The sequence below is a fragment of the Erinaceus europaeus genome, chromosome 10 (genome assembly GCF_950295315.1).
Source record: "Erinaceus europaeus chromosome 10, mEriEur2.1, whole genome shotgun sequence".
NCBI classification, from domain to species: Eukaryota; Metazoa; Chordata; class Mammalia; order Eulipotyphla; family Erinaceidae; genus Erinaceus; species Erinaceus europaeus.
In genome coordinates, this window is record NC_080171.1 from 17361668 (window position 1) to 17374110 (window position 12443).

The 12443-nt window shown below is 48.9% G+C and overlaps 1 protein-coding gene across 4 annotated transcripts in view; it reads right to left on the reverse strand.

The window, feature by feature from the left end:
- The window catches only part of NPR2 (natriuretic peptide receptor 2), a 25351-nt gene extending 23084 nt beyond the window's left edge, over positions 1 to 2267 (reverse strand). For all 4 annotated transcript variants that reach the window (XM_016188033.2, XM_007522811.3, XM_016188032.2 and 1 more), the window contains exons 1-2: positions 1598 to 2267; positions 591 to 796 (exon numbers count right to left, since the gene is read on the reverse strand). In XM_016188033.2, the coding sequence (XP_016043519.2) occupies positions 591 to 796; positions 1598 to 2264 (873 nt within the window). In that variant the 5' untranslated portion in view covers positions 2265 to 2267. The remainder of the gene's footprint in view (positions 1 to 590; positions 797 to 1597) is intronic.
- Between the last annotated feature and the right edge of the window lie 10176 nt (positions 2268 to 12443).

Consider the following 12443-nt stretch of genomic DNA (forward strand, 5'->3'; position numbering starts at 1 on the left):
TCTTATAGATGCTTCAGGTGAATTCTTCTTTCTTGCCAAGTTTGTCTGATATCTTCCCAGTCACCCAGACTTGCCCCTTCCTAGTTTTTCTCTCTGCTCAGGTGATCCTCATTCCCACTCTGATTAGAAATATGGTATCTCCCCTTCAAGTCACAGTAAAGTCTCGCTTTCTTTATAAATCTTCCCAAAACCCAGCCCACATTAAAGTTCTTGGTGTTTGTTCCAAGACACATAACCACATACTAGTGTCTAACTGAACCGCAATTGTGCCTTGCTTCTTAAGAAAGGATGGAATCCTTCCCAGGGGTAGGGCCAGATCTCTTCCTCAACATTCCTCTTCATAGTATAACCTACTACGGGCACTTAGGGTCTTGGGAGAAAGCCTTGGTAGGCAGGCTGAGAATAAAATCCCAAATGTGAGAAAATAAGGAAGAGTAATACTAGACCAGGGAAGCTTCTGTTCACTTTATTCTTGTAGCTGACAGACAGTTCCTGCCCTGTTGCTGATGTTCCTGTGGGGGAATCTCGTGAGTGACACAGAATCTCCAAATAAGGCCCACCTCTCCCTCCAAGTCTGGCCCAGATGATACCTGGAAGGCCTCTCTGAGGGCCTGGGCCTGTTCCCGGGTACGATTGTCCTGCCAAGGCCGGCCAGTTGAGCGTGTGGGGCCTGCACGGAGACTCTCCCCAAAGACATCCAGGTAAAAGAAGACATAGTCCCCGTTGGTCAGGTTCTCCCTCTGGGCCTGAAGCAGGATTTCATGCAGCATCTCCAGAGGACCACAGATATACACAACTGGGAGCAGGGACAGGACAAAAGGGCATCCTGAGAAGGTACCCAGGTCCCCACACAAGTCCCTGCTTAGAAATCTCTGCACGTCTGTCTTTAGCAAGGAAGAGAGGGCCCTGTCACATGCCCAGCAGATGCTCCCCCCAGAGCTATATGTACCATCTGGTCCAAGTCAGAGCCTGACTCCAGACCCTCGAGAAAAGCACTATTAGCCTCAATACCCCACCCCCTTTCCAAAGCCCTACCTGCTACTCCCCACCAGACCTACTCATTACACCCCCACCTCCATTCTGTCCTGCCTTTCCCAAGGCTCTAGGCACTGACTACTCAGAATTTCTCTCTTGAGAGCTCTTCCTGTCTTTCCCTGCCACACCTACAATATCCCCCAAGCCATCTACACTATTCCCCAAGCCCCCCCCCCCCCACTGTTCTTATGCCACCGATGGGTCTTGGTGTCCCAGTCTCTGGCTCCCATTGGTCATACATGTTGAAATGGCCATTCCAGTAGTGGCATTCGCTACCAGGGCAAGTACTTTGCTCTCCAACTCCAGTACCTCCCGCATCTCATTCTTACCTGATGCAAGCAAGCATCACTCCTCAAACTACCTTAGTCCTCCTTTAGAACTGCTCTTGGTGCCCACACCCTTCCCCCATCCCCACTCAGAGGCACTCCATCTGCATATGCCTCCTGGCCACCATCTACCCTGACCTAAGGCCTCTCTCCATCTCCACTGTCCCAGCTCGAGCTCCAGAGACACGGGGAAGGGGTTCCTCCCTGACCCTAAGAGTAACCCTGGCCACACTCACTGCGCCCGTTGGCCCGGATGAAGTGGGTGGCCTGCTCAGGCCCCCCTGGTTCTCGGGCATACACCTGGTGCTGCACACTGAGGTTGCTGCCCTGCAGGGCTTCAAAGACGCCCTCGATGGTGAAGTAGTGAGGCCGGTCATCGGTGCGAGCGTCCAGATAGAGCAGGGCGGCACGGGAAGTCCAGTTGAAATGGCCATGCAATGTCACTACGAACTCACCCAGCTTGGGAGCAGAGGGACCAGTGCGCACCAGGGTACGGTAATGCTCATTCTTAGCAGCAAAACCAGAGGCCACGGCGCCCGCGGTCAGCAGGGGGAGGCGCCAGTGAGAGGCAAAGCGGGCCACCGAAGCAGCAGGGTATACGCAGCCCGGGCCTAACAGGAGGTCGGGGTCATGGTACAGCTTGAGGTCCACAGTACGCAGCGGGGCCAGGTACTCAGAGCAGACACCGTCGAGCTCCGAGCTGACAAAGTGCAGGTCCACAGGCAGTACCCGGCCCAGCGCCTCCATGGCCAGGGCCACAGCAGGACCCACCCGCGGCCAGGCCCAGGCGTAGCTCAGGTTGCGTTCTGGCAGCACCACCGCCAGCGTCAGGTTCCGCCCCCCGGGAGGTCGCACCCCACCTGCCAGGGCTGCCACCAACAACAGGAGTGATGGCAGTGCCATGGGGGAAAAGCAGCAAGTCCCCCACCCCCAGAGCCTGGGGCCGCTCTGGCCTAGCGGGGAGGCACAAGCACCACCACCGCCCAGCCTGGGACCTGGGGAAGGGAACCGTGAGAGAAGTGAGAGCAAGCTAGGTGGGTTGGGGTGGAGTCGTGGGGTCAGGATTGGGGGTAGGGAGGGCGCCCCAGGGGGGTGGGCTGGAGCCAGTCTACCGGTTCAGAGCAGGGCCTGGGGGGGTGGGGGTAGCAGGAGGAGGGAGGGGCCAGGGAAGGGGGCTGCGGCTGGAAAGGGGACAGTGAGGGGTGAAGTAGGCAGCTGAGTCTAAAACCGAGGAGGAGGAGGAGATTGGAGGCTGGGATGGGGTGGGGGTGGGGGTGAGGCTGGTACAAAGGAGAGGGAGTAAAGGGGGAGGACCTCACAACTGCAGGAGCTAGGAGGGCAGGGGTCTGCGAGCAGGAGGGCCGAGGGGGTATGGTGGGAGGGGGCGCGCGGCGCGGAAGGACAGGGAGACCATGGGCGGAGGGCGGGGAGCGAAGCGAGGCCTGGGCCGGAGGGCAGGCAAAGGCAGGGGCAGGTCTCCCTGGGAAGGTTTCTCCCGCAGCTCCTGCTTGGACTAACGGGCCCAGGGCGCTGGTCCCATCCGGAGCTGCGGCGGACCCGCCCGCGTCCCCGCTCCTCTCTGCTCTGCTCCTCCCGGGCCGGGCGGCCGCGCTGCCCCGCGCTTCCTCCCGCCCCCCGCCTGGGCCCCCCGGGCGCGCCGCTCGGCTCGTCCAGGTCAGGTCGCGGCCCGGCCCGTCTCCGCTCGCTGCGCCCGCGGCGGCGGCCGAGAGTGACTCCCGGGCTGGCCGCCCGCCCCCGCGCCCGCCCCTCCTCCCCCGCGGCCCCACCCTCCGCGCCGGCTGTCTCCCCCGCACCCTCACCCGCGAGCCCCGGACCTCCTGGCTCTGCAGCCCACCCGGGGACAGCCGCGGAGCGCCGGAGCCAGCCGGGCCTCTCGGGCCGCCCAGGCCCACTTTCAGGACCTGCCCCTGTGTGTGTACCCCCACCCCCAAGCCCCTGGGCCACCCGGCTGCTCTCTTTCCATCTCTACCTAGCCGGGGAGCTCAGGGCCCTTCTCTCCCCCCTCCAGCCCCCCCCCCAGCCTTTCCACAAACCCTGCTTTTCTGGGGGTGCCCCTCTCTTAACTGCACCAGATTGCAGAAAGCAGAAAGATATGTGAGTCCCCAGATGTGTGGTGTCTTCATTAGACATTCACCCAGTGAATCAAATCACCCTATTCAGATCCAGGACCCCCCCCCCCATCCTTTCACCAGCAAGACTCGCCTGCTCCCTGGAGGACAGGCCCCACCACCACCACCACCACCGAGGGGCTTGCTTGCATCGAGACGTTTTTCCCCTCCGTCTTTATGAAATCCATATGTCTTCTTAGATCTCAGGCCTCCAGCCCCCCTCTCCCTGCCCCCCATGCCCCTCTGTGTCCTGCCATGACGCAACCCACCCGACTTCCACACCATCTGCTGGGCCAGGAGGCCAGGGAGACAGCCTCCTCTTTCTTTTGTCTCCCTGCACGTTGACTAAAGCTCCGCGACTGGACAGCTCACCCCCCATCCCACCCCCTGCTAGTCCATTGTAGCCCCCTTGGGTCCCCCTCCACTCCCAGGCTCACCCCAGATAGCCCATATCTAGAATGCTGATCTGAGGAACAGCTTGTGAGGGATGATATCATGGTGGCTGGGAGGGAGGGACTGTCATGGGACCTTGGGGAGTGTTTCTCCAACTGTCACGAAGAAGAAGCGCCACAGCGGGGGTCCCCCCCCCCCCCCCCCCCGCTTTCTAGCCACTTTAGAAATCAGTGTGCCAAGAAGCTGGGGGGGGGGGTTGTAGTGAGACAGCAAGGGCCTGCCGAGTTTCTCTAAGATGAAGGCGACACCTAGTGGTTTTGGAGAAAAGTTAAGGGCAATCACATTTTATCCTTAAGATTATTTCTTTATTGAACAGCCTGGCACAAGTTGTAGGAGTGAATTTTTTTAAATTTTATTTATTTATTCCATTTTGTTGCCATTGTTGTTTTATTGTTGTAGTTATTATTATTGTTGTTGTTGTTATTGTTATTGATGTCGTCGTTGTTGGATAGGACAGAGAGAAATAGAGAGAGAAGAAGACAGAGAGGGGGAGAGAAAGATAGACACCTGCAGACCTGCTTCACCGCCTGTGAAATGATTCCCCTGCAGGTGGGGAGCCGAGAGCTCGAACCGGGATCCTTATGCCGGTCCTTGTGCTTTGCACCACCTGCGCTTAACCCGCTGCGCTACCACCCGACTCCCAGGAGTGAATTTTTTTTTTAAGGTGGGGTGGGGGGAGGTGGTTGAACGAAAGCACTTTACCTTTGAGTGGCATACAGCTGGAGCCCTTGTGGTTCAAAGACCAAAGGTAAGGCCACAGTGACATTTCTTGCTCAGGACTCAGTAGAAATAAGTCTTACAATAGCTCCTTGCACACCGAAGGCAGTTAACTCCACTTCCAGCTCCCAACACTGTTAGTGAAAAATTATTTTGTCCTATAGGAGCAAGTAAAAGGCTAGAACAGTCAAATAAAAGTAGTTCTCACTTTTTAAAATAATTTATTTATTTATGAGAGAACCAGAGCAACACACTGGCATGTGCAATGGTGGGGCTGGAACTCTGGACCTGACACTTGCTAGCCCTGCATTTTATCCATTGTATCATGCACGCAGTTCACAGTTCCAACTTCAGATGTAGTCACCCAAACACAGATGGGCTTTGCCTAACAATGGTTTGACCTGGGATGGTTCAACTTAGAACTTCACCATAGTACAAAAGTAATACACTTTCTGTAGAAGTTTTACTTTGAATTTTGATCTTTTACCCAGCTGGAAATAAATATTCTATTATAAAATAGCCTTTGTGATTAATGACTTTGTCCAACTGTGGATTCATGTAAGCACTCTAAGTGTTACAGTGGGATCAGCCAGGTGTGATGTTCGGTGGGCCAACTGTATTAAATGCCTTTCCACTCATGGTGTTTTCAGTTTATAATAGGGTAAGTCCAGGAAGGAAAATCTGTAGAACTTTTTTTAAAACTTTATTTACTTTATAGGACAAAGACAAATTGAGAGGGGAAGAGAACAGAGAGGAAGAGAGACAGGGAGACACCAGCAGCACTGCTTCACCACTTGTGAAGCTGTCCCCCTATAGGTGGAAACCAGGGGCTCGAACCCAGATCCTTGAACATGCATGATAGCATGTGCACTTAACCAAGTATACCACCACCCTTTCCCTTCTATAGTACTATTTAAGCAACTATGCAAAGCTAATCAAGAGAGACAAATCCAAGATTACAAAATCTTGAACAAAAACTCCAAATATCTGAACTAGGAGTGATTTTGTAACTATAGTGCTCAATCTGAATCACATTGCTCCTCTCCTCCGATGATCCTACATGACATTTTTTTTTTCAGAGAGACAGAAAGGCAGAGAGAAAGTGACCACAATACTGGAGATTCCTTCAGTGTGGTAGGGCTGTGTACGAGGCAAAGCAGCATGCTATCCAAGCAAGCAGTTTCACCAACTCCTACATGAATCTTTTAAATTCATTTTTATTAACTTATTATACAGACAGAAATTGAGAGGGGAGGGAGATATAGAGAGGAAGAGAGACAGAGAGACATCTGCAGCTCTGCTTCAACACTCATGAAGCCTTCCCCCTGCAGATGGGGACCAGGGGCTTGAACCTGGGTCCTTGTGCACTGCAATGTGTGCGCTTAACCAGGTGCACCACCGGCTGGCCCCCCGCCCCACATGAATTTTAATAGCCGAACGGAGACTAGAACCCAGGCTGGCTGGTCTTTAAAGTGGAGCTGTATACCAATGTCCCGGTGATTTACCATACGAAGCCACTGCTACGTTGTAGTGGCCACCAAAGGCTCAGACAAGTCTCTATAGAATACATGGGACCACAGTGAGGACCAGTCCTCACCATTCCTCTCAGGAAAGTTCAAGTTCATGAGGTGTCAATATTCTGAATATTAAGGACAACTCTAAACACCTTTCTCCTCCCCTCTTCCTTCCAAAGTGTCACTAATACTAGAAAGTGAGGGAGGACCCATAAATGAAAGTTAATTACTTAATGTGGCCTCTTATTAATATCCAATGAAAGGTTTTTGGTTTTATTTTGAAGTTGAGGTTTAATACTACCCAGAGCCATATACAAATTTAATGCTATCCCCATCAAGATCCCAAGCACATTTTTTAGGAGAATAGAACAAATGCTACAAATGTTTATCTGGAACCAGAAAAGACCTAGAATTGCCAAAACAATCTTGAGAATAAAGAGCAGAACTGGAGGCATCACACTCCCAGATCTCAAATTGTATTATAGGGCCATTGTCATCAAAACTGCTTGGTACTGCAACATCAATAGACACACTGACCAGTGGAATAGAATTGAGAGCCCAGAAGTGAGCCCCCACACCTATGGACGTCTAATCTTTGACAAAGGGGCTCAGACTATTAAATGGGGAAAGCAGAGTCTCTTCAGCAAATGGTGTTGGAAACAATGGGTTGAAACATGCAGAAGAATGAAACTGAACCACTGTATTTCACCAAATACAAAAGTAAATTCCAAGTGGATCAAGGACATGGATATTAGACCACAAACTGTCAGATACTTAGAAGAAAATATTGGCAGAACTCTTTTCTGCATAAATTTTAAAGACATCTTCAATGAAATGAATCCAATTACAAAGAAGACTAAGGCAAGTATAAACCTATGGGACTACATCAAATTAAAAAGCTTCTTCACAGCAAAAGAAACCACTACCCAAACCAAGAGACCCCTCACAGAATGGGAGAAGATCTTTACATACCATACATCAGACAAGAGGCTAATAACCAGAATATATAAAGAACTTACAAATCTCAACAACAAGACAACAAATAACCCCATCCAAAAATGGGGGGAGGACATGGACAGAATATTCACCACAGAAGAGATCCAAAGGCCGAGAAACACATGAAAAAATGCTCCAAGTCTCTGATTGTCAGAGAAATGCAAATAAAGACAACAATGAGATACCACACACTCCTGTGAGAATGTCATACATCAGAAAAGGTAACAGCAGCAAATGCTGGAGAGGGTGTGGGGTCAAGGGAACCCTCCTACACTGCTGGTGGAAATGTAAATTGGTCCATCCTCTGTGGAGAACAGTCTGGAGAACTCTCTGAAGGCTAGACATGGACCTACCCTAGGATCCTGCAATTCCTCTCCTGGGTATATATCCTAAGGAACCCAACATACCCATCCAAAAAGATCTGTGTACACATATGTTCTTAGCAGCACACTTTGTAATAGCCAAAACCTGGAAGCAACCCAGGTGTCCAACCACAGATGAGTGACTGAGCAAGTTGTGGTCTATATACACAATGGAATACTACTCAGCTGTAAAAAATGGTGACTTCACCATTTTCAGCCGATCTTGGATAGACCTTGAAAAAATCATGTTGAGTGAAATAAGTCAGAAACAGAAGGATGAATATGGGATGATCTCACTCTCAGGCAGAAGTTGAAAAACAAGATCAGAAAAGAAAACACAAGTAGAACCTGAAATGGAACTGGCGTATCGCACCAAAGTAAAAGACTCAGGGGTGGGTGGGTGGGGAGAATACAGGTCCAAGAAGGATTCAGAGGACCTAGTGGGGGTTGTATTGTTATATGGGAAACTGAGGAACGTTATGAATGTACAAACTATTATACTTACTGTTGAATGTAAAACATTAATTCCCCAATAATAAAAAAATTTTTAAATAAATAAAATATTAGATGGGGCCAATAGGTGGTGGTGCATCTGGTTGAGCGCACATTACCATGCACAAGAACCCAGGTTCAAGCCTCCCCTTTTCCCCATCTGCAGGGGGCAAGTTTCACAACTTGCAAAGCAGTATTGCAGGTGTCTCTCTTTCTCTCTCTCCCCCCTTTATTTTTTTATTTCCCTTTTTAGATTATCTTTATTTGGGGGGCAGTTGGGTGGTTGCACAGCAGGTTAAGCGCACATGGTGCAAAGTGTAAGGGTCCTGGTTCGAGCTCCCGGCTCCCCACCTGCAAAGGAGTCGCTTCACAGGCAGTGAAGCAGGTCTGCAGGTGTCTATTTTTCTCTCCCCTTCTCAGTCTTCCCCTCCTCTCCCCATTTCTCTCTGTCCTATCCAACAACTAAGACATAAATAATAACTACAACAATAAAACAGCAAGGGCAACAAAAGGGAATAAATAAATAATTAAATATTTTAATTATCTTTATTTTTTGGATAGAGACTATCAGAAATTGAGAGGGGAGAGGGAGAGAGACAGAGAGACACCTGCAGCCCTGCTTCACCACTCGCAAAGCTCTCCCCCTGCAGGTGGGGACCAGGGGCTCGAACCCAGGTTCTTTCACACTGTAACATGTGTGTTCAACCAGGTCAGGTGCACCACCACCCAGCCCCATCTCTCTCCCTCTCTACCTCTCCCTCATAACTTCTCTCAGCCTTATCAAATTAAAATTAAATAATAATAAATGAAATTCAAAAGGATATATGTATGTCACAAATGATAATGTTCCTTGTGTATTTTTTTTCTTTTTCTTTTACTTTTTACCAGAGCACTGACCATTATACCATGATGTCTCCCCAGTCCTGGACCTGGTTTACCCTAGACCACACCTCCCAAGAAAAGGATTCCAGCCTTTTCTCTGCTTGGCTGATCTTACCTGCAGAAAAAAGCTTTGCTAGTATGCAGTCATCTCCTACAAAGGGCAGAGAATAGCCATGGAAAAGTGAGATCAAACAAAGCAGAGAATACATATTTCAAATGTCACATTTCAGTAAATGGGGGGAGGTCATTTGAAAAGAGAAACGTCACAAAACACATTGAAGGTAAAGGAAAACCTTCTTTTGAAACTCTGCATTATTTACTTAAGCCACAGTGGGCAAAAACAGAATTGTAAAAATAGGTCAGACCCCAGTATTGCTTATGTGGCCCATTCCACTCCACCTGAAACCGCAGCTCACACTTCAGAGAGCAGCATGTTGTGTGGTTCTAGGCCCTGGGTCCAGCCACCTCCTCAGAATGTTCACTGTCTTCAAAGAGCCGTTATTATTGTTTGAATGATCAGTGGGCTTTTACTCTGATTTCACAGATCTCTCTCTCTCTCTCTTTTTTTTTTTTTTCTTTGCCTCCAGGGTTATCACTGGGGCCGGGTGGCAGCACTACAAAATCCACTGCTCCTGGAGGCTATTTTTCTCATTTTGTTGCCCTTGTTGTGCTTGTTATTGTTGCTGGATAGGACAGAGAGAACTCGAGAGAGGAGGGAAAGACAGAGAGGAGGAGAGAAAGATAGACGCCTGCAGACCTGCTTCACCGCCTGCGAAGCAACCTCCCTGTAGGTAGGGATCTGGGGGCTCGAACCAGGTTCATTGCGCTGGTCCTTGAGCTTTGTGCCATGTGTGCTTAACCCTCTGCACTACTGCCCAGCCCCCTGCAGATCTCTTTTTAAAGACTGATTTTCGATGAGAGAAAAGGGAGAAAAGACCAGAGCACTCCTCAGTTCTGACATAAAGTAGTAATAGGGATTTAACTTCTGACCTTAGAGGGCTCCAAGGGTGCAAGTTGGTGTTTAGGCAGGCTGAGCTATCTCCCTAGCCCTGTCACTTTATTTTTTAAAGTAAAAAAAAAATTAGGGGGCCAGGCAATGATACACCAGGTTAAGTTCACACATTACGAAGCACAAGGACCTGAGCAAGAATCCTGGTTTGAGCCCGTGGCTCCCCACCTACAGGGGGGTATTTTCATAAGTGGTGAAACAGCTCTGCAGTTGTCTATCATTCTCTCTTCCTCTCTATCTTCCCATCCACTGTAAATTTCTCTCTGCCCTATCAAAAGAAAAAAACTATGGAAAAAATGGCCACAGGAGCAGTGGATTCGTAGTGCAGGTACTGAGCCCCAGCGATAACCCTGGAGGCAAAAAAAAAAAAAGAAAAAAAATTACATTGCATATTTTTCAAACCAAATCCCATTCTCTAGCTTGTCTGTCTAAATAGGTCTAAAAATTGAGCGGGCACCAAACTGTGAGGGCCAGAATAATGGTTCTATGAAAGACAGTTGAGACAAGTAATTTTTCCAAGGAAAATCCTCCTGAAACCAGTGTTTCTTAGGAAGAAATGTAAGACATGTCACAAGACACTTCCATGTATGTTTATTATCCTCTGATTTAAGCTCCGATGAGCCCATTTTTCAGGAATATGCTCCACCCATCTCTGCGCAGGACCTTACGGAAAGTGCTGGGAAGACCCCAGCTGTTCTCACCTTGTTCTACACTCCATTCAACTCCAGGTGTGTAATTGCTTCCCACTGTTCCTATTCCCACCCATCAATTATAATCCCCCCTCTCCTCCATTTAAATTCCTACTTTCTCCACAAAATCTTTCAGCAAAGAAAAAGAGATAATGCGTTCCCATAGCTGTTGGGTTCTGTTAAATTTACAAATCTCTCCCATGAAAACAGAAGCAAAGGGAAAAAGATGACTCCAGCAATTTCTGGAGAATGAAAGTGTGTCAGTTATTATTATTATTATTATTATTATTATTTGCCTCCAGGGTTATTGCTGGGTCTCAGTGCCTGCACCATGAATCCACTGCTCCTGGAGGCCACTTTCCCCCCTTTTGTTGCCCTTGTTGTGGTTGTTATTGTTATTGTTGATGTAGCTCGTTGTTGGATAGAACAGAGAGAAATGGAGAGAGGAGGGGAAGACAGAGAGGGGGAGAGAAAGACACCTGCAGACCTGTTTCACTGCTTGTGAAGTGACTCCCCTGCAGGTGGGGAGTCGGGGGGCTCCAACCAGTATCCTTAAGCTGGTCCTTGCGCTTTGCACTACATGCGCTTAACCCACTGCACTACCACCTGACCCCCGTCAGTTATTATTTTAATCTTCTTCTCTGCTTAGAATTCCTAGAGAAGCCAAAGACTTCAACGGGAGAGAAATCTGGAGTAAGACATGGAAGAAGAAAAAAAAAAAAACTGGGGGTTGAGCGCTAACACAGCGTGTTAAACGCATGTGGCGTGAAGCGCAAGGACCGGCATAAGGATTCCGGTTCGAGTTCCCGGCTCCCCGCCTGCAGGCGAGTCGTTTCACAGGTGGTGAAGCAGGTCTGCAGGTGTTTCTCTTTCTCTCCCACTCTCTGTCTTCCCTTCCTCGCTCCATTTCTCTCTGTCCTATCCAACAACGACGACATCAACAACAACAATAATAATAATTACAACAACAATAAAACAACAAGGGCAACAAAAGGGAAAATAAATAATAAAAAATTTAGAAAACAGTATTATTGCAGCTGGGGAAGTGAAGAGCATTGGATTCTCAAGCATGAAGTCCCAAGTTTGATCCCTGGTATTGCATGTGCCAGAGTGATGCTCTGGTTCTCTCTCTCTCTCTCTCTCTCTCTCGTTAATAAATAAATAAATTTTTAAACCTGTATTCTATTTGCATGGATGCAATATGTCAAGAAAAGCAAAAAGTAGCTGGTAATGGTGATGCATGTGGTTGGAAGACTGAAATCGGGAACACATTAGTGTGAGTCTCCTGGAGAAACCCAGACATAAAGTGCTACGCGCCTGGTCTAGGATGATAGGAACGGGAGTGAGAGAAACCAATATGAGACAATGTGAAGGAAGAAGCGACAGGACTAGGTGGCAGAGTAGAGCCACAAGTGAATAGAAAGAGTCCAGAATGTCTCTAAGGCAGAGGTCACAAAGACAAAGGCCCTCCCAGGACCAAGCAAGAAGTATGAACTGTAGAAGTAGTTGGCAGGGTTTTGCAAATCTTGAAGTCCCTGCTCCTCTTAAGAGTGGGAACCGCCACTCTGAACTGGAGGTCTGAGAGCCCAGTCCTTCCGTTTTTCCTGCAGGATGTATTAGTAGCCTCTGTGACAAGCCTCGGGGCATCCAGGATCATCTACCTCCAATCCACCCTCCACAGTGTGTTCAGTTGCCAGTGTGAACTTTGGAAACAAAAGCCTAACTATGTCACTTTCCTGTTTGAAATCCTTAAATGGTTGTCTGTGGAAGCTGTGTTTTTTTAAACTATTATTTTTAGAAGCAAAGCATTTCCTTCAAACAAAAGTTGAAATGCAAAAC